The sequence below is a fragment of the Mizuhopecten yessoensis genome, unplaced genomic scaffold, assembly GCF_002113885.1.
Source record: "Mizuhopecten yessoensis strain PY_sf001 unplaced genomic scaffold, ASM211388v2 scaffold6671, whole genome shotgun sequence".
NCBI classification, from domain to species: Eukaryota; Metazoa; Mollusca; class Bivalvia; order Pectinida; family Pectinidae; genus Mizuhopecten; species Mizuhopecten yessoensis.
In genome coordinates, this window is record NW_018406666.1 from 85,788 (window position 1) to 108,783 (window position 22,996).

The 22,996-nt window shown below is 36.3% G+C and overlaps 1 protein-coding gene across 1 annotated transcript in view; it reads right to left on the reverse strand.

Annotated features, from left to right (window-relative positions):
- The window catches only part of LOC110452393, a 46,274-nt gene that overhangs the window by 16,355 nt on the left and 6,923 nt on the right, over window positions 1-22,996 (reverse strand). The window contains exons 3-6 of the mRNA XM_021500893.1: window positions 19,890-20,097; window positions 19,259-19,371; window positions 917-1,048; window positions 257-454 (exon numbers count right to left, since the gene is read on the reverse strand). Coding sequence (XP_021356568.1) covers window positions 257-454; window positions 917-1,048; window positions 19,259-19,371; window positions 19,890-20,097 — 651 coding nt within the window. The remainder of the gene's footprint in view (window positions 1-256; window positions 455-916; window positions 1,049-19,258; window positions 19,372-19,889; window positions 20,098-22,996) is intronic.

A 22,996-nucleotide genomic window follows, 5' to 3' on the forward strand; every position in this document is an offset into this window, starting at 1 on the left:
AGATAGACTTGGGATGATACTTCTAAATGTGAAGCCAGGCTAGGTAAGGTGTATACTTACAAGTTTGGAGATAGACTTGGGATGATACTTCTAAATGTGAAGCCAGGCTAGGGTGTATACTTACAAGTTTGGAGATAGACTTGGGATGATACTTCTAAATGTGAAGCCAGGCTAGGTAAGGTGTATACTTACAAGTTTGGAGATAGACTTGGGGTGATACTTCTAAATGTGAAGCCAGGCTAGGGTGTATACTTACAAGTTTCATGATGATCATGTAAGATGTGAGGAGTGGGTTTTTGGTGGAGGTTGACGGATGCTCGCTACCCTCCTCCTTGCTGTCTGTGTGGGTGTATGAGGGTGGGAGAACTGTGGACAGTGCCCATAACATCCCCATACACATGCAGTACTTGCCCTCTACAAATTTCTCAAGGAGGGGTACAGGGGCATGGACGTCCTACAAAAGTTAACACAAATGTAATCCACAAGATATGTGTAACTCTGACAATCCTCATAAGAGGGGCACAGGGACATAGTTTGGTTTTACAATGTATAGGGTTGAAGGTCCTATTTACACCTTAGGTCATTTATTAATATTCAGGGACATGGAATTCCTGCAAGAGAAAACAAATTCAAGTTTTCCTGGTATATTTATCATAATTGATTTGTTCTTGAAATTTTTGTTACAAAGCAATATATGTGTCACCTTAAAGAAAAGCACTTGGATAGACAGATTACTCATAGCTGTTTTGGATTTCCAGCTCTCGTCATCTTTATGGGGGTAAACAATTTGTCATCTGAAAGACTTAATGGTATCCTATATGCACCTTAAATGTGCGTCAAAACAAGTCTAAGAATAGTGTAAAATGAGGTACGTTATATACAATTTTAGATGGCTATTTTAAGCGAAATTTCCTACCTGTTCCTCCGGCATCTTGGAGCCAGTCATGATGGTGTAGACCCAGTTGTGAACCCCAAAGAAGATGTGTGGACTGTGGCGATGAGTCCATTGCTTAAAGTCATCAAACATCAGCTTTTCGTTCATACCAAACTGTCAACAAACAACAGACATCAGAATCAGTTCATACCTAAATGTCAACAACCGACAAGCATCAGAATTAGTTCAAACTAAACTATCAACAAACATCAGCATCAGAATCAGTTCATACCAAACTGTCAACAAACATCAGAATCAGTTCATACCAAACTATCATCAAACATCAGAATCAGTTCATACCAAACTATCAACAAACATCAGAATCAGTTCATGCCAAACTGTCAACAAACATCAGAATCAGTTCATACCAAACTATCAACAAACATCAGAATCAGTTCATACCAAACTGTCAACAAACATCAGTTTCTTTTAAAAACAAACAAATGTAAGACAAATCTTCTTCATACCAAACAGTCAACTGTTAACAAATAACAAACATAAATTTTGTCTTGCTAAACTATCAATATGAACAACAATGTAAGCTTTTCATTCACTGACAACTAAGTCTTGTTCATATTTTAATTAACTCATTCAGCCCAGAAGACACATTTGAACCCTTCAAATTCAAAGACTTAATTTAATAGTCCATTATGAAATTCCAGGGGTGAATGGGTTAAAATATCAACAAACAACAATGTCATTCGGCAAGGTTAATAGTTCATTTCTATGAATAATTGCATTTAATTGGTGGAATATTGAACTTTTTTCTCCCCAACATCTTTTGAATTACTCGCCAGCCTGTGTACAATGTATACAACAAGCCTAACACAGCAAGTAAACACTGTGTTCCATTATAGACTATTGCTGATGTAGAACCGCGTACAATGTATACGACAAGCCTAACACAACAAGTAAACACTGTGTTCCATTATAGACTATTGCTGATGTAGAACCGCGTACAATGTATACTACAAGCCTAACACAGCGAATAAACACTGTGTTCCATTATAGACTACTGCTGATATAGAATCGTACAATGTATACTACAAGCCTAACACAGCAAGTAAACACTGTGTTCCATTATAGACTACTTCTGATGTAGAACCGCGTACAATGTATACTACAAGCCTAACACAACAAGTAAACACTGTGTTCCATTATAGACTACTGCTGATGTAGAACCGCGTACAATGTATACAACAAGCCTAATACAGCAAGTAAACACTGTGTTCCATTATAGACTACTGCTGATGTAGAACCGCGTACAATGTATATATCTACAAGCCTAACACAGCAAGTAAACACTGTGTTCCATTATAGACTACTGCTGATGTAAGAACCGCGTACAATGTATACTACAAGCCTAACACAGCGAATAAACACTGTGTTCCATTATAGACTACTGCTGATGTCAGAACCGCGTACAATGTATACTACAAGCCTAACACAGCGAATAAACACTGTGTTCCATTATAGACTACTGCTGATGTCAGAACCGCGTACAATGTATACTACAAGCCTAACACAGCGAATAAACACTGTGTTCCATTATAGACTACTGCTGATGTCAGAACCGCGTACAATGTATACTACAAGCCTAACACAGCGAATAAACACTGTGTTCCATTATAGACTACTGCTGATGTCAGAACCGCGTACAATGTATACTACAAGCCTAACACAGCGAATAAACACTGTGTTCCATTATAGACTACTGCTGATGTCAGAACCGCGTACAATGTATACTACAAGCCTAACACAGCAAGTAAACACTGTGTTCCATTATAGACTACTGCTGATGTCAGAACCGCGTACAATGTATACTACAAGCCTAACACAGCAAGTAAACACTGTGTTCCATTATAGACTACTGCTGATGTCAGAACCGCGTACAATGTATACTACAAGCCTAACACAGCAAGTAAACACTGTGTTCCATTATAGACTACTGCTGATGTCAGAACCGCGTACAATGTATACTACAAGCCTAACACAGCAAGTAAACACTGTGTTCCATTATAGACTACTGCTGATGTCAGAACCGCGTACAATGTATACTACAAGCCTAACACAGCAAGTAAACACTGTGTTCCATTATAGACTACTGCTGATGTAGAACCGTGTACAATGTATACTACAAGCCTAACACAGCGAATGAACACTGTGTTCCATTATAGACTACTGCTGATATAGAATCGTACAATGTATACTACAAGCCTAACACAGCGAATAAACACTGTGTTCCATTATAGACTACTGCTGATGTAGAACCGTGTACAATGTATACTACAAGCCTAACACAGCGAATAAACACTGTGTGAGGCAGCCTGTTTTTGAAGTGATCAATTGTATACAGCCATCTCTTTTATAGTTCACACAATCTCCAGAGAAGACCTGCAGTTTCACATTTGTATTTCTTGTTAATAGCTGTGTCTATGATAGTTTATACATGTCTGCCTCAATACTAATGCCTGGCTCAGCTGTAAGATAGTACAGGAAGATCCTAATGTCTAGAATGTTTTATTGGATTGCAGACAAGAAACAGCACCACATTCTTTGGCCAAGAAAGGTCACGGGGTGGCCTGAAGAAACTGTACTGTAGTTGTACAGTAATGGTTTTACAGAAGTCCTATTATGACATCACAAATAAATGACATTGATGAGAATAAAATCATCTTCTGGTTTAATCCTCATTTTGATGCCACATTTTGAAAGTTAGAGAATGTTAGATATGAAATCAACATTCAGGGTCTACAGTGTAGTATACTGGTTATTATAGTTAACACTGTCCCACTACCTACTGTACCCCTATAAATCGTATTGACCCCTATAACTCTATTGTGGGTCAGTCACTTGGACTCGAAAGACCCTTAAATTGAGTCAATCTGATATCAGCTTTACACCTGATTAGTAGAATTAATCTCTCATCAGCTGTGAAACTCAGAGTTGAGTTAATCTCTCATCAGCTGTGAAACTCAGAGTTGATTTAATCTGACATCAGCTGTGAAACTCAAGGTCAAAAGTATCAATCAAACATTTATTGTGAATCTAATTCCAATTTGACGGAGTCAATCTAACATCAGCTCTATACCTCAAAGTTGAGTCAATCTAACATCAGCTGTATTCCTCAAAGTTGAGTCAATCTAACATCAGCTGTATTCCTCAAAGTTGAGTCAATCTAACATCAGCTATATACCTCAAAGTTGAGTCAATCTAACAACAGCTGAATACCTCAAAGTTGAGTCAATCTAACAACAGCTGAATACCTCAAAGTTGAGTCAATCTAACAACAGCTGAATACCTCAAAGTTGAGTCAATCTAACAACAGCTGAATACCTCAAAGTTGAGTCAATCTAACAACAGCTGAATACCTCAAAGTTGAGTCAATCTAACAACAGCTGAATACCTCAAAGTTGAGTCAATCTAACAACAGCTGAATACCTCAAAGTTGAGTCAATCTAACATCGGCTGAATACCTCAAAGTTGAGTCAATCTAACATCCGCTGTATACCTCAAAGTTGAGTCAATCGAACATCAGCTGAATACCTCAAAGTTGAGCCAATCTAACATCAGCTATATACCTCAAAGTTGAGTCAATCTAACAACAGCTGAATACCTCAAAGTTGAGTCAATCTAACAACAGCTGAATACCTCAAAGTTGAGTCAATCTAACATCGGCTGAATACCTCAAAGTTGAGTCAATCTAACAACAGCTGAATACCTCAAAGTTGAGTCAATCTAACAACAGCTGAATACCTCAAAGTTGAGTCAATCTAACAACAGCTGAATACCTCAAAGTTGAGTCAATCTAACATCGGCTGAATACCTCAAAGTTGAGTCAATCTAACATCCGCTGTATACCTCAAAGTTGAGTCAATCTAACATCGGCTGAATACCTCAAAGTTGAGTCAATCTAACATCGGCTGAATACCTCAAAGTTGAGTCAATCTAACATCAGCTATATACCTCAAAGTTGAGTCAATCTAACATCGGCTGAATACCTCAAAGTTGAGTCAATCTAACAACAGCTGAATACCTCAAAGTTGAGTCAATCTAACAACAGCTGAATACCTCAAAGTTGAGTCAATCTAACATCCGCTGTATACCTCAAAGTTGAGTCAATCTAACATCGGCTGAATACCTCAAAGTTGAGTCAATCTAACATCCGCTGTATACCTCAAAGTTGAGTCAATCTAACATCGGCTGAATACCTCAAAGTTGAGTCAATCTAACAACAGCTGAATACCTCAAAGTTGAGTCAATCTAACAACAGCTGAATACCTCAAAGTTGAGTCAATCTAACATCCGCTGTATACCTCAAAGTTGAGTCAATCTAACATCAGCTGAATACCTCAAAGTTGAGCCAATCTAACATCAGCTATATACCTCAAAGTTGAGTCAATCTAACAACAGCTGAATACCTCAAAGTTGAGTCAATCTAACATCGGCTGAATACCTCAAAGTTGAGTCAATCTAACAACAGCTGAATACCTCAAAGTTGAGTCAATCTAACATCGGCTGAATACCTCAAAGTTGAGTCAATCTAACAACAGCTGAATACCTCAAAGTTGAGTCAATCTAACAACAGCTGAATACCTCAAAGTTGAGTCAATCTAACATCGGCTGAATACCTCAAAGTTGAGTCAATCTAACAACAGCTGAATACCTCAAAGTTGAGTCAATCTAACAACAGCTGAATACCTCAAAGTTGAGTCAATCTAACATCAGCTATATACCTCAAAGTTGAGTCAATCTAACAACAGCTGAATACCTCAAAGTTGAGTCAATCTAACAACAGCTGAATACCTCAAAGTTGAGTCAATCTAACATCGGCTGAATACCTCAAAGTTGAGTCAATCTAACAACAGCTGAATACCTCAAAGTTGAGTCAATCTAACAACAGCTGAATACCTCAAAGTTGAGTCAATCTAACATCGGCTGAATACCTCAAAGTTGAGTCAATCTAACATCAGCTGTATACCTCAAAGTTGAGTCAATCTAACATCAGCTGTAAATCTCAAAGTTGAGTCAACCTAAAATCAGTTGTATAGCTCAAAGTTGGGTCATTCTAACATTAGCTGTGTACCTCAAAGGGTTTTTTCTCAGTTCCCCCACTTTTGATAGAACAAAGAAATCTAAAAATCTAAACCAGCTGTGTCCTCAAACAGAACTATAATCTATCATTAGCTGTGTATCTCAAAGTTGAGTCAATCCTAAATCAACTGTGAAACTCTAAGTTGAGTCAATATTATGTCAGCTGTGTACCTCAAAATTGAGTCAATCTAAAATATCAAAGTTGAATCAATCTAACATCAGCTGTGTACTACACAGAATCAGACATTGGCTGTGCACCTCAGAGTTGAGTCGATCAGACATCAGCTGTAATATCATAAGAGGTCTAGCAGACTTTCTATAGAGATTTAACACAGGAATCAATAGAGAAGCAAGGACTGCCAAGTCAGGACACTAGCTGCATCCTTACTGCACTAATCACTGTCAGGGTTGGCACAAGGACTGACATTTATTTGATAGAATTAATTTGCATTTTTCTCCTTAATTTTCCATGTAATTAGGGAATCCCCTGGGAGTACAGCGTCAAGCCTTACAGAATGTCTGCTGTATGATACTCCCTACATAATTAATTATATAATAACCATCCAATAATGACTGTTATCACCTAACCTTCCTCTTACATAATATAACACACTACGACCTTGTATGACCTTTCCTCTTTGTGCACACAAGAATTCCTTGTAAGTGAAGCTTGCCCCAGCTGAGTTAGACTGGTGGTTAATTGCAATTTACCCATGACAATGATATATAAAGATCCCTGGTACATAACTTTCAACTGATCTGTAATATACATAGTTTTTGTTGTTGATTAAGTGATGTGATGTGGAAACAATCAAGAAAGGCATGCGTTGCTCACCTGGTATTAATATTACAATTGTAACCTTAAAAGGAGACTAAAAGAAGTTTTTTTAAGAAAATTGACTTTGTGACTATGAATATGGTTCGATAGATCAGGAAGTGATAAACAGATGTTTGCATGTGAGATGTAATAATTTTGAGACATGGGTTGGTTATTATGGGAGATGTGGCATGATGATTGTCACACGCAGAGTTGTATTTATGAATCTGTGTCACCACTGTGACGTCTATCTGTGTCAACACTGTGCCATTTAAAGGATTTTTAGGACAATTCATCCATGGATGTGACCTTGAATATGGGCGAAAGTCGTTCATTTGAAGATACTTGGTACCCTTCATCCCAGCATGGTTCTGGCCAAATATCGTCATCCTGGACTTTTGGTTTATTTATAGAAGTTGTCTTTTAAAGACTTTAACACATTTTGAGTCCATAATTTGACCCATGTGACCTTGAATATGGACGAAGGTCATTCATTTGAACAAACTTGGTAGCACTTCGTCCCAGTATGCTGCTGGCCAAACATCAACATCCTTAGCCTTTTCGTTATTAAGAAGAAGTTGTTTAAAGTAAAATCTTGATGCTGGATGCAGGATGTCAACAACGGACACGGCAACACGTAATTAGGTAATGAAATTCACGATTTTGATAAATCATCAAAGGACATTCCCATCTTGCATTTATATATAAAGAAGAAGATTTTAGATTCAAAGAAGAAGTTTGTTGGAAGTTTTAGCCACTTTGACCCTCTTTGTCCATGCCCCTCAGGTCCTGGGGCTGGAAACCATGAAATTTACAGGTTTGGTTCATCTCTGGCAACGAAAAAATTCCTTCATAATTGTGAATCATTTACAGTGGACAATCAATGTACTGAAAGTACTGAAAGCTAAGGCAAAAGATATATATATTATTTTTGGAATGGAGAACAAAATAAAGACGAAGTTCCCATCATATTGTACAGAAGGATTTACTGTTAATTTGTTATGAATCAAAGTTTTATGTAAAAGTGTACCACTGTGAAGTTATTCTTCTTGTGTGTACAGTATATCTTTATAGGTTTGTCAGAAGAGTGGTGCCAAGTTTCCTCTAGAATATATCATTTTAAACCTTTGGATAATTAATTTGCATAGGAATTAGGAATTGCTTCCCTTTGTTCATACAATGTATTTCATAGAACATTAAAAACTGAAACTGGCATTTACTCCTTTGACCAATACCTGATTATTTTTAACCATTAAATAGATTATGCACAGATTGTGAACATCATGTCAACCCTTGCTTTATCTGACAAAGTTACTTGGCATAAAACCATTGACCAATCAGAGTACAGTATGCTAATTAATTAGGCATGGATTTCACTCAACTTTGAACTTATCGTCTAAGTTTGTATATTGATCAATATATATTCAAGCAAGTTATCTTGTAAAGTGTGCACATCGACCAGGGTTGGCATGCTTTTTAATACGTGTGAATTTTGTTCAAGTTTCAATTTTGCATCAGTCAGTGTATATTGTTACAGAACAATATTTATAAGGATGTTTACTTGCCGAAACTAAATTGTGGATAAGCAAGTGGATTACTGCTACCTATAAATTTACAAGTCTCTCAATAATTTTGAAAAACTTTTAAATAAAGTGTTTTACATATTCACTGCAGTGAAAAGGTCTCTTCTTATGAAAAATGGAACTATTTTGAATCTGTGTTCCCATGAACAAATAATATAAAAAGCACTCTAATTCAATATGATACATTGTTGTATGTTTCAATATTGAATAAGATAAACAAAATATAAACATACATACTCACACACACACACAAGATTAGGAGAGTTACATTATTTTCCCTCTATTTCCATTGCATAAATTCTTCACAAAGAAAACAACAACTTTATAGCATATGTTCAGCTTTATCATCTTCATAGGCTAGCATTTGAAATAAGATGCACATATTAATTTCAAATACATTTCAAAAGAGTACTGCAAATGTACCAGCTAGAACACATACTATGTTATTACAGTTGTCATGATTGTTGGTTTCAGAACTGATAGCATTGTGCAACAAATGTTGACAACAGGACTTATTGAAAGTTGAGGTTGCTTGTGTATATGCAAACAGGTAGTGCATGATTTAATGTTGAGAATGATGGATCAAGGTTTATAAAATTTGGTTTGAATACTTAGTTAGGAATGCACTGACAATTTCTCTGTCACATGTACATGAACAGGTTGTGAAGCTGTAGCCTTCACCTTGACTGAATGAAATTGACCTTAAAACTGTCTTGAACAATTGATGTATGAAATTTAGAAATGAAGTTTCAAGAAATATGGTTGAAAACTTAAGAAATAATTGCTTTCATTGACATTGATACAATCTTGTGTGCTATCCCTCTCATATATCACACAAGATTTAATATCAAATGTTGGACACAGTAAAATCGAGCGAAGTTAACAAATATCAAGTTACATATTATAACTTTTATTTTATTTTATTGATATTGATCATAAGCATTGTTAAAAGTACAATGTATACCAGGGATCTTACATTTCTTTTACTACTTAACATTTGCGTTGACTTTTAATTCATTGGACAAAAACTAAAAGGAAGCCATGACCAGTATTTCTATCTTTAAAAACATACTTTTAATTTTTTTTCCAATTTGCTCCCACCACCCATAGTGTTATATTGATCAAAACAAACGTTGTTTCCAACATTTGTGCCCTTAGTCAGTAGTGGGTGTTCAATCACATTCATCAGGGTTTCAGCATCAAGTAGGGGCTGTTCAATCACATTCATCAGGCTTTCAGCATCAATATTCACAGATTCAATCTGTTCCAAGTAAAGATCACTGACTTCTCCATTAAGGAAAAGTTTGCGAGGAAAGCATTTGAACTACATTTGAACTATTCGCTGATGGAAGGATCTGTGGACTCGGCTTTCATGTGTCTGAGAGAAAATGATTTAGTCAGAGGTTCCTCCTCTATAAAGTAACTGACAGATTTCAAAATGTCATGTCACTGTTGGTATAGTTCTTGCAGCCTTTTGAAAAAGTTCATGAAGTCCTCAAAGGTATGAGAGAGTTGGTACAGTTCCTATTTCTCATCCTCCTTTCTCCCATCAATAACCATCCCTGTCTGTTGTAATATTGATTGCTTTCCCCCCCTAAAATAGAACATAGTTACCATATAATTTCTGCACCAGCAATAATGTTTAGAGATGATATTCAAACAAATAGGAGGCATAGCAATATGAGCTTGTATAGTGAGAAATAAGGCATTAAAGCTGAGGAGTTCATTAAAATGTTTCAAAAACATTTCAATAAGTCAATCTCTTTGGTAGCAGAACTAAATATAAACAAAATGTACATTAAATTCAACTTATAACAGCACATCATATGGGGGCTTAAGACATCTAATTCCTTAGGTGGTAAAACATGTGTACATAAAAAGGTACCAGTAAAAACAAAACAAAATTAGTTTAAACACACGCACTTAGATATTCACGGTTTTCATTAATACAAAAGATGAAGCAGAACATCACTCTCCCCTGGTTGTTTCCATAAAGAAGAAATTAACCAGGAAACATGGAGATGTCCATTGCACTCCTTTATTTTGCTTACAATGTGCAAATGTGCCTACTATGTGCTAATAAGCTTTCCATGTTATGGTTTTGTTTTTTATGTGCTGTATGCAAATGTTCTAAATGTGCTTAAATTACCATGTGCTGATGTGCTTACCGTGTTCAATGTGCCTATTAAGTGCTTTCCAAGTGATAAACTCTTTTTCTGAGCTTACAGTATACTACATGTACATACATGTTTTTATTTTATTTTTCCATGTTGTAATATTTTGGTCTCTGTTATTATACTCATGTTTTGTCTTTGTAGCTTATGTTGTATGTTTTGCAAAATGGACGTAAAATATATATTTTTGTATCTTGTACGTGCTCAAGGATTTTATCTGTAGTTTTTGGGACTATATATAGAAAAACTTTACCCCAGTATGAGGAATTGTTTTACACATTTATCATAAAACAAGTTATGTTCAGATTTCAGACAGAAGATACTCTAAAATTGTACAACTCAGAAAAGGTTGAAAAATATTTATAGTTCATTTTTTTCTGCTTAGAAATATTTAATCTCTAAATTACAAATGATAACTGTTTTAACAGGTCTAGTTTCCGAATTGGAAACCAAACCCTGTCTGACCTATAAATGATCATTATATAAGGCCAATTAAAAGTTTAAAACAAATATTGAGTTTATGCTAACCCCACAGATACTGGACACACTAATAGTAATATGATGTGTATAAACTATGATATATTATACACACTATACTTATTGGTGTGTTCGACACCAGTGTGGTTAACCAGACTTATCTCAGATTTGTGTTCTACAATACCCTTAAGTTTTTATATGCACTGTTAAAGTCAGAACTCCTGCTCTATATTAGCGCAGTAAAGATATTTTTCAAATTAACAATAAAATGCCTAGCTAATACATACCTACCCTATTTTTTTCTGATAGTAGAAACACAAGTAATTTGTTTGGCCTAATGTTTCTGTCATTTCATAATATTTAGAACTACTATACTTGTTTAAGTTTCCAAAACATCAAGTAGTATAACAATTGAAACTTCAATGAAAGCCAACATCACAATGAATCTAATAATACAATGTTTATAACATGTTTTTTTTTAACTGAATGAGAAGAAATGTAAGGCCAAATATCCTCACAAACAACGCTTAAGTGAAATCAGTTTGCAACTAAGCAGTTCGAAAATTTTGCAACACGTCTGGAGAAAGACGTTCCTCGTGACGCTGTAATTCACTAGAGTAAAACGTCCGTTTATTATGTTTGTTTTTGCATAATAACTGCTATACATACCGTAGAAGCACCTTCCTTTTTGTCATCGCCGCTGACAACATGCGCCATTCTCTGCGGCTTCGGCCGCATGCTTGGCCACAAGTCACCGAAATCGGGATACATAGCCTTATTTATGAATCAGTAGTAGGTAAACGTTGCAGAAGTGTATGTATATTGTTCATTGTCAATGCTGCTTAAACAACATGCCTAACATTAAGTCAACACTCGCCTGCATTTTCGTCTTTTCCGCTTCGCGTTGCGAATGATGTCTAGGCCTACACAAAACGAAAGTAAAATGTGCGCATGTCTAAATGTAAGGGAGATCACTCGTGTTTTCCCGCAGTATATGTCTGAAATCATTCCGAAGGTGTTGTTGTTTTTGTGTATATTGAAATAAAAGAGTCCTGTTATATGGTAATACTTCAATAAACGAAAAACACAAATCACACCAACAGACATATAAAATGTAGGCCTATCGGAGCATATTTTCGTTTCTGGCTGAGCTGTAATTAGCGAGAAGGCGATATAAAAATGCAATAGCATATCTTATGATGAAAATAGAACAAAATGATAATACTGCGAAGGTAAAAAAAGCCTTCAGGTTAGAATACCAATATGGAACTAGAGAAGGACAGTGGCTAGTTCTAACATGATTCCCGGTCTCATCTGCCCCGGCCGGTTGATCCCATTTTAGTTAGGCAAGCCTGGTGTGAATCACACGGAGGCGATTTTAGAATTAATTGACAGGATCCGTATCCATTAATAGGTTTGTAATATGAACTTTTTATGTTGATCTCCTACATAATTGTAAGTTATACTCCGCCTTATATTTCGTTAAATTATCAAGTTTACGTAACAAGTGCAAGCGAAATCCTAATTGACTGCCATGTTGGAAACTTCCTCAATCTTTCCGATATAGGTCAGACGTCTAAATATGGGTGTCATGACCAAATATGGAAATTGTAGTAAACATGACCGCATCAGTAGTAATACTATATTTGGCCGTGAAGGCCATATAAGGAAACGGATAACATCACGCGTGATCTAACATGGCCGTCGTTTCTTTTTTTAGAGTTTTTAGTAAGGATTTGTTATTTTAACGATGAACGAATATGCAATATTTTGATAACATTATAATCATATGAAGCGTGAATCAGATATATTATTACTGATTAGCACTTTTGATTATCCTCAGTTAGTTGGAACAGGACCGCTTCATAGCTCTGACCACGCAATATATAATTGTAAACAGGGACGTAAATGTCACCAATTTTAGCCAATCACAGGACAATATTTCCGTGTAAAGGGTTAATCCAGCGACAGTTCCAAGAGTAAATACGAAGTTTTAGAAGGATACTTAGTTCTAACTAAGAATAAGATTATATCCAATGACGTTTGAGTGAACTTGAGTCCGTGGTAATGGATTTTATTTGCAGTTTGTTTAGTATTACTAGAAGGTGACGTTATGTCTCGTTTATGAATATCTGAGCTCATTAACTAAAGTATTTTTACCGGAAGTTGCGTGTAGCATGCATGACCTACAGTCAAGTAGCAGTTCCCGATTGAGATAAACAGGGTGCATTTTCAATAAGAATACGACGTTGTGATAAGATCATATGTTCTATAAAGGAAAGGAATGATATTTACAAGCCATTCAAGTGCATTTGAGTCCAAAGTTACGCATAATAAAGACAGTAGGTCCGGTATATGATTCAATTTAGTACCAGTGATTACCGCTAGAGGCTGTCTGTGTGAAATCGACATTTATGAATATCTGAGCTCATTAACTAAAGTAATACCAATAGCTGGCAGCTAACGCCTTAGCTAAAAAATAACATTTGATTGACGACAGACAATGCAATATTGACAGACAAAAGGCGATCAAAATAGGTTAAATAAAGACTGCATTGTGTACCAGGTATTATTGATCAGATCGCAGATGTTTAATGTTATTAAATTTGCAAATTTGGCCAGGCATATAACTTGAGCGCAAGACTTTGATTGTTTTCAATATACCAGGCGAGTTTCATTGGAATCAGATAATTCCTTGAAACGATATCTTGAAACCATCTGCCAAATAGAAAGTAGAAGTCTCATTATAAATGCAGGCATCTGGCTGAGAAACAGATCTGAGCCAATGAAATTGGCTGATAACAATCTTATCTACCAGAATTTACATACATCCATTTCTAAGCATAAAATTAACAAGTAAATCTATGAAATATTGATGTCAGGATCAGCTCCTATATATTCTAAAATACTATTTTACTGTAATGAACATAAATGCCACCCTGGTCCCGCAATGTTGGTCTTAACCTAGATGTAATACCTGTACTGTATGATAGGTGCGAGTTTCTTGTCCTCATGTTAGACATACTGATAATCGCTGTACATGATGAGATGACAACACAGATATCAACCATTAACTGCTCCTTCCTTCACAATCCTACTCAAGAATACATGCACTGATAATACTTTGGCAGTATTCTGTTTTATTAGATCAAACTTACGGTATAGGTAGCAGTATACAATAGAAATGGCCCGACTCTGATAAACAAGGCACATGTCGAGGAAATGTAAACACAGCTGATTTACCCTACACAACACATGTATACATGTATATATATTTGTAAACTGCATTACATTTACAATACATATAAAGTACTGAGAAGTGTATAAACCTCTTTTTTCTATGTATGTCATTTGTGTGAAAACCATGGTTACCACATAAAAAATTACCAAAAAATGCCAAAAATTGCTATTTTTTAACCCGAAATTTGACCCCCGCAATTTTTTTCCGAAGCTCTGTCTGAAATTAAAGATTACCTACCTGGTTGCAGAATTATCTGGGTTCCAGTAAAGTTGTAAAACTTGATTTTTTGCAATTTTGCGTCGTGTGCTGTTGTCAAAATTTTACCTCCTGTAAAGCTAGCTTTTCATGTGTACGCACCCTTTCGGATTATGGCCAAAATTTTTTTCTCGAACCAAAAAAATCTTCTTTCTTTTTTACAAATGTGAAGCTCACATAGCCCACTTCATCATGCTTATACCAATTTTAGTACAGTTTTATTTTTAATTTTTTTTTACATATCATTATACAGGGGTTAGCCATTTAACAAAAATATCACCCATGGCCACAACCCTCTACTGTACTCTGCTACCTTATACATCACTTTTTTTTCCCCAAAATTTAATCAAAACCTTTTAAATGTCTGGAAAATGCGACAATGAACACAATGATGTATCCGTTTCCTTTCTCACTTTAATAGTGACCGAGTAATATGAATTCTCCTGACAAGTTTATTTACCAATTCTGCTCTCAAACTACCAACAAAGGGAGGTAATCTGAAAAATGAAAACTTGAATAGGTTTGTAGTTTTCATGAATAAAATTTCTTTTTGGGTGAAATATGATGCTTTGAGATCATGTGCATGTGAAAAACAAACAGTACAGTGATACTATGATGATACTGTCTTGTCTGATGACATCATAGTAACTGTGATGTCATCATAACTATGACATCATCAATGGGCATCTATGACATCATCGAGGATCACTGATATCAAAAGATTGAACACTAGGAAACCCATCTCAACAACAAACTATCAACAGACACACTTCCCGTAACCGATGAACAGCACAGAAATGTCAGATATACCAGCACATTGTGTGGTATACCAGGACAATGTGTGGTATACTAGTACATTGTGTGGTATATATACCAATACATTGTGTGGTATACCAGTACATTGTGGTATACCAGTACATTGTGTGGTATACCAGTACATTGTGTGGTATACCAGTACATTGTGTGGTATACCAGTACATTGTGTGGTATATCAGTACAATGTGTGATATACCAGTACATTGTGTGGTATATATACCAATACATTGTGTGGTATACCAGTACATTGTGTGGTATACCAGTACAGTGTGTGGTATACCAGTACATTGTGTGGTATACCAGTACAATGTGTGGCATACCAGTACAATGTGTGGCATACTAATATAATGTTAGAATGAAATTAAATCAAAGCTTTAATAAAACAGGCCAAATATACATGTGCCTGCTATCTAAGGATACTGTAGGATTGTAGGTTCCATATATAGATAATAAGTGAGACCTTGATATTAAAGCAGATCTGTTTGTCTACCACTCACAAGACTAAATACTGAAAGCATGCAGACCTATATATAGAACTCCAATCTCCAACAGGTATTTCATGGGCCAATCGGCTGACTGAGGCACTGAAGAGTAATCTCAGCATTTAATGGCAGCCAAAATAGAAAATTTGTTTCCGATTGAATTTGTCTGAAATCTGTTATATAAGAAGACGGTGATGGAACAAATGAAGTAATTCTTATAAAGTGGCATTTCTTATATAGGTCTACAAATAGACAGAGGAGTGGCGAAACAGCAACATAAAAAGACAGCAAAGTGGTGACACAGATACACAACACAGTGTTGACACAGATAGACCACACAGTGGTGACACAGATAGACGACACAGTGTTGACACAGATAGACGACCAAGTGTTGGCACAGATAGATGACCCAGTGTTGACACAGATAGACGACCCAGTGTTGACACGGATAGATGCCCCAGTGTTGACACGGATAGATGATCCAGTGTTGACACGGATAGACGACCCATTGTTGACACGGATAGATGACCCAGCGTTGACACAGATAGACGACCCAGGGTTGACACAGATAGACCACCCAGTGTTGACACAGATAGACGACCCAGTGTTGACACAGATAGACGACCCAGAGTTGACACGGATAGACGACACAGTGTTGACACGGATAGACGACCCAGTGTTGACACAGATAGACGACCCAGTGTTGACACAGATAGATGACCCAGTGTTGACACAGATAGAAGACACAGTGTTGACACAGATAGACGACCCAGGGTTGACACAGATAGACAACCCAGTGTTGACACAGATAGAGACCCAGTGTTGACACAGATAGACGACACAGTGTTGACACAGATAGACGACACAGTGGTGACACAGATAGACGACACAGTGGTGACTCAGATTTGTTGACGACACAGTGGTGACACAAATAGATGACACAGTTGTAATACAGATAGACATCACAATGGTGACAAATAGATGACACAGTTGTGACATAGATAGATAGTGTTGACAGAAGTAATTACCATTTATTGCATAAAAACAATTTTGCATGTGACCATACTCATGCAACATCTCCCATAAAAAGCAACCCATGTGTCAAAATGATTACATTTCACATGCAAACATCTGTTTATCACTTCCTGGTCTATCAAACAGAACAAGTTTCAAGCAGAACATGTACATTGTATCTCTAAAACAGGTTTTAAACTACAAGGCCGCTTTAAACTACAGTTGTGTGACCGCACAACGCACCATAAATACTGTGCGCACACCATGCATATATCGTTTACACACCGACGGCACATGTTGTGCACAACTGTGCGATGTAACAATCGTTCACCCGTTGTGCGCTTCTATCCGCACAACTGTGCGATTTGGTACAATTTGCTGATCAATATTACAGAATGAAAACAATACGGAAGGATTGTATGCAATAATGTACACTGTATATATTACTGTAATTTCTCATCACAATAATTAAGATCATGTACAATTTTACAATGCGTGTAACACAGTATACAGTGACCTTTAGACTGTCAAGAATGGGTTTGGCTCCTCGTAACAGAACAGGTAAATAACAATTTGATGAGTGACCGGAGTTTGACCTGTACTTTGCCTGACACGTGATACCGTAGGACTGTTATGAAAACACAACTGGACATTTAATATTTGTTATTTGCATTCGTTTTGGTCTATAGCTCCCCTTCACCTGGTTTTCACACCTTGGCGAGTTACGTAAGTGACCCAGGCGGGGGGAAACTACAGTCCAGGTACAAAGTGGCTATGTTTACCTGTGTTGCCGAGACTTTGTTGTAATTTTATATGTGTTGATTAAGGTCGACAACCGAAAACACCATTTCTAAATTTAAGAAAGTATAGACAAAAAGATAAGCTTATAGATGTAGCACGAATATAGAAACATACTTAAACAAGAGGCCCATGGGCCTTAACGGTCACCTGAGTCTATAGTATTTATTTTTGTTGTTGAAATATGTACCAATTTGAGTAAAAAATAGTATAATGTTAACTTAACTTTGTCAGGACCATGAGCTGATCATTCCTAGACCAATTTTAAGTGAGATCGGCCTATTAGAACTTAGTAGCAAAATAGCGGCCATGGCAGCCAAATTGTATTTCTGATTGACCCGAAAAATAACAACACTTTGTCAGGACCATGATTCGATCATTCCTACAAAGTTTCAGTTCAATCGGCCAAGTAGATCTTTACTTTAAGTTTGAAATAGTTTACCAAAATGGCAGCTGTGGTGGCCATATTGGATTTCTGATCGACCTGAAAAATAACAACACTTTGTCAGGACCATGAGTCAATCATTCCTACAAAGTTTCAGTTCAATCGGCCTAGCAGAACTTGACTTTAAGTTTGAAATATGTTTTCAAAATGGTGGCCGTGGCGGCCATATTGGATTTATGATTGACCTGAAAAATAACAACACTTTGTCAGGACCATGAGTCGATCATTCCTACAAACTTTAAGTTCAATCGGTCCAGCAGAACTTGACTTTAAGTTTGAAATAGGTTTTCAAAATGGCGGCCGTGGTGGCCATATTGGATTTCTGATCGACCCAAAAAATAACAACACTTTGTCAGGACCATGAGGCGATCATTCCTACCAACTTTCAGTTCAATCGGTCCAGCAGAACTTGACTTTAAGTTTGAAATAGGTTTTCAAAATGGTGGCCGTGGCGGCCATATTGGATTTCTGATCGACCCGAAAAATAACAACACTTTGTCAGGACCATGAGGCGATCATTCCTATCAACTTTCAGTTCAATCGGCCCAGCAGAACTTGACTTTAAGTTTGAAATGTAAAATGTTAACGGACGACGGACGACGGACGACGGACGACGGACGACGGACGACGTACGACGGACGACGGACGACGACGGACGAAAACGGATAGCAATAGGTCACTTGAGCTAAAGCTCAGGTGACCTAAAAATCAAGTGTATATGTTTAAACACGAAACATATATATGTTAAGCCATTCCTCAATTTACACCAACCACGATTGTTATTGCACAACATCCGCACAAATGTGCGCAAGCAATGATCGTCCAATTTCTTATCATTCGCACTTCGTGCAAACATCGTTCACACACCGTTCAAATGTCGTGCACACACCGCACTTCGTGTAACGTTGTGCGATCCCTCAACCGTAACTAATTAGGTATAGCAGGAAACAACAGATCTTTTTAACCCTTTCACCACTGTAGACCATAATGAAATTATCCAGATGAATATATGGTAGAGTGTATTAAAGTCACATAGGGGTGAAAGGGTTAAAGGATTCCTTCAATACAATCTTTGTTATTGGTAAGTCTGGGAGGCTGGGGTGGGGTAGTGGTGGGACATATACTGACCATACTCTGGACCATGGCGGAGAACACTTTGTCGTCATTGCTTGTTTTGGTGAATGGTATGGAGGAGGCAGAGAGTGTCAGGGCATAAGCTACATTGATCATCTGTAGGGCATCTGTAATCAACATCAAAACAGTTTTCAAAGACACACCACATTAATCATATTTTCAACTTATTCACATTTACCTAAACATTTTACAATAAATATTGTTATGCATAGTGATTAGTTTGATCCTATATTACAATTTTTAGTAAATTTTAATTATCCTGAATATATAAAATAACTAGATAATTAACCCTATCCAATTATCCCTATGCACCTAGACAATAAGCCTGATGATTTTGCATGAAATAGGTAAAAAGTAATGCCCTGGACACAGTTTAGCCATAATGAAGATCATTGGTTAAAGTATACGCCACAATTAAGTGACCTAGTTTCAGCTTGATGAAAACTTCGGAAAGCATTAGGATGTTATAAGGTCCAGATGTATGCACGGACAGAAAATGTACTGTGATTATAGTATAATAAAGTAGATATATTTCCACATTACATGTAAAGGCAGGGCCCCTTATTATCCCCCAGTGACTTCTCTATAGATGTACCCATCACCACATCTTAACCCTGTCACCTACCTTCTTTGTTCATATGATCCTTTCCTGCTGAGAACAAGTGGAAATAATATTTAAGCTGCACAGCCTCATCAAACATTTTGATGATCTCTTTCCCAGACTTGACAAACTGCTCCTTAGTGATGCGTTCCCTTGTGTGGTTGCCATGGTTTTGTGTCATTTGTAGGTACAGCAGCTTTCCAAATTTGTCAAGAGGACCATGAAAGGCATTCTGAAACAACAGAAAAATACCAGTATTGATTTGGTCTCTAATTTCTTGGATAAAATGTTTAGTTGTGTTATATGTTAATTAAAACATTGGTTGTCTCACGTGTAACACTCTCCTTGCGCAATGCAACCATTCCTCGGAGTTCGTCATCTATGTATGCCATCTTCTAATTAGGTGTTAAGAACTCACACAGAAATTCCAAACTTTTGGAATGGATTATGTTAATCTTCAGTATTCTAATAACACATAATGTTTATGATAAAATTGTTCATATGTAATCTTGAGTACATAGCAACTGTATGAAAGTGTCAGATCTAACAAATTTGCTGTACACAAAGTTAAGTGTAACTGTACGTTTCTTGTACCATAACTGACCTGTGCTGTTGTTATAATTCTGTAAGTTTCTTGATAACTGACCTGTGCTGTTGTTATAATTCTGTAAGTTTCTTGATAACTGACCTGTGCTGTTGTTATAATTCTGTAAGTTTCTTGATAACTGACCTGTGCTGTTGTTATAATTCTGTAAGTTTCTTGATAACTGACCTGTGCTGTTGTTATAATTCTGTAAGTTTCTTGATAACTGACCTGTGCTGTTGTTATAATTCTGTAAGTTTCTTGATAACTGACCTGTGCTGTTGTTATAATTCTGTAAGTTTCTTGATAACTGACCTGTGCTGTTGTTATAATTCTGTAAGTTTCTTGATAACTGACCTGTGCTGTTGTTATAATTCTGTAAGTTTCTTGATAACTGACCTGTGCTGTTGTTATAATTCTGTAAGTTTCTTGATAACTGACCTGTGCTGTTGTTATAATTCTGTAAGTTTCTTGATAACTGACCTGTGCTGTTGTTATAATTCTGTAAGTTTCTTGATAACTGACCTGTGCTGTTGTTATAATTCTGTAAGTTTCTTGATAACTGACCTGTGCTGTTGTTATAATTCTGTAAGTTTCTTGATAACTGACCTGTGCTGTTGTTATAATTCTGTAAGTTTCTTGATAACTGACCTGTGCTGTTGTTATAATTCTGTAAGTTTCTTGATAACTGACCTGTGCTGTTGTTATAATTCTGTAAGTTTCTTGATAACTGACCTGTGCTGTTGTTATAATTCTGTAAGTTTCTTGATAACTGACCTGTGCTGTTGTTATAATTCTGTAAGTTTCTTGATAACTGACCTGTGCTGTTGTTATAATTCTGTAAGTTTCTTGATAACTGACCTGTGCTGTTGTTATAATTCTGTAAGTTTCTTGATAACTGACCTGTGCTGTTGTTATAATTCTGTAAGTTTCTTGATAACTGACCTGTGCTGTTGTTATAATTCTGTAAGTTTCTTGATAACTGACCTGTGCTGTTGTTATAATTCTGTAAGTTTCTTGATAACTGACCTGTGCTGTTGTTATAATTCTGTAAGTTTCTTGATAACTGACCTGTGCTGTTGTTATAATTCTGTAAGTTTCTTGATAACTGACCTGTGCTGTTGTTATAATTCTGTAAGTTTCTTGATAACTGACCTGTGCTGTTGTTATAATTCTGTAAGTTTCTTGATAACTGACCTGTGCTGTTGTTATAATTCTGTAAGTTTCTTGATAACTGACCTGTGCTGTTGTTATAATTCTGTAAGTTTCTTGATAACTGACCTGTGCTGTTGTTATAATTCTGTAAGTTTCTTGATAACTGACCTGTGCTGTTGTTATAATTCTGTAAGTTTCTTGATAACTGACCTGTGCTGTTGTTATAATTCTGTAAGTTTCTTGATAACTGACCTGTGCTGTTGTTATAATTCTGTAAGTTTCTTGATAACTGACCTGTGCTGTTGTTATAATTCTGTAAGTTTCTTGATAACTGACCTGTGCTGTTGTTATAATTCTGTAAGTTTCTTGATAACTGACCTGTGCTGTTGTTATAATTCTGTAATTTTCTTGTCAAGCTGGCACAAAAACTAAAGTTGACTGTTGTGCTGATTTGTTGTCTATCAACCCATTATTGACACAAACTGATACAGACAAACCAAACCTGTTCATAATGTTGTTGCATTTCATAGGTTAAATAATGCCTGAGGACATGTACACCTCACATTTGTATTTATTTTCTCATTAGTACCTGAGGAAACCTCAAATTTGGATTTATTTTCTTATTAGTACAATTTTAGTCTGATACAAAGGCTGTTGTTAACATACCACTGTGTAAGAGAAACTTCCTCCTAACACTGTTTAGTGTGTATGCTTTCATTAAGTCACTATGAAGAAGTGCTAATTTTATTTAAAGTAAAGCTTTCCATAATTAGTTGCTATGACAAAATTTAAGTTGAGAAAAAATCTACTGAAGAAATTTTGCAAAAATGGAGCCTCGTTTTCAATCAGGAAGGGTAAAAGAAAGTGGGGCATCTGATTAAGCTTAGGTGGGGTATAATGTGAGAATATTTATAAAGAGATGTAGATAGACCCACAGACATTCATGTACACCAATGTATATATCCTGTTCACAGTAATGCTTATATATATAATACATATGTACAATGTACTACATTTTTTGTTGAAATTTGGGTACGGTAGGAATAAATTAGAAAATGATTTCATAATATGTGATGGCACTTCGTTCATTATAGCAAAGTAAGAAAAGTGAAAATGTCGAAAGTTTATCTCTTACCCTAAAGGATGAGTCAGTATACGTAGCAGATGTCCCCAAATATTCTATATTTTTACATCGCAAAATATGGACCAAGTAGAATTAAGACCTTGAGCTAATGAAAATAATACCTGTCATTCCGGTTTTTTAAGAAATATTGATGTTGTTCCAAAACCACAATCATGCAGTGATGTTTTAGGCTATTTACTGTAAACACAGCAAGTTTTGTGGTTTCTGTATTTAAAGAATGGCAAAAAAGCAATGTGAGTGTTTTGCAAT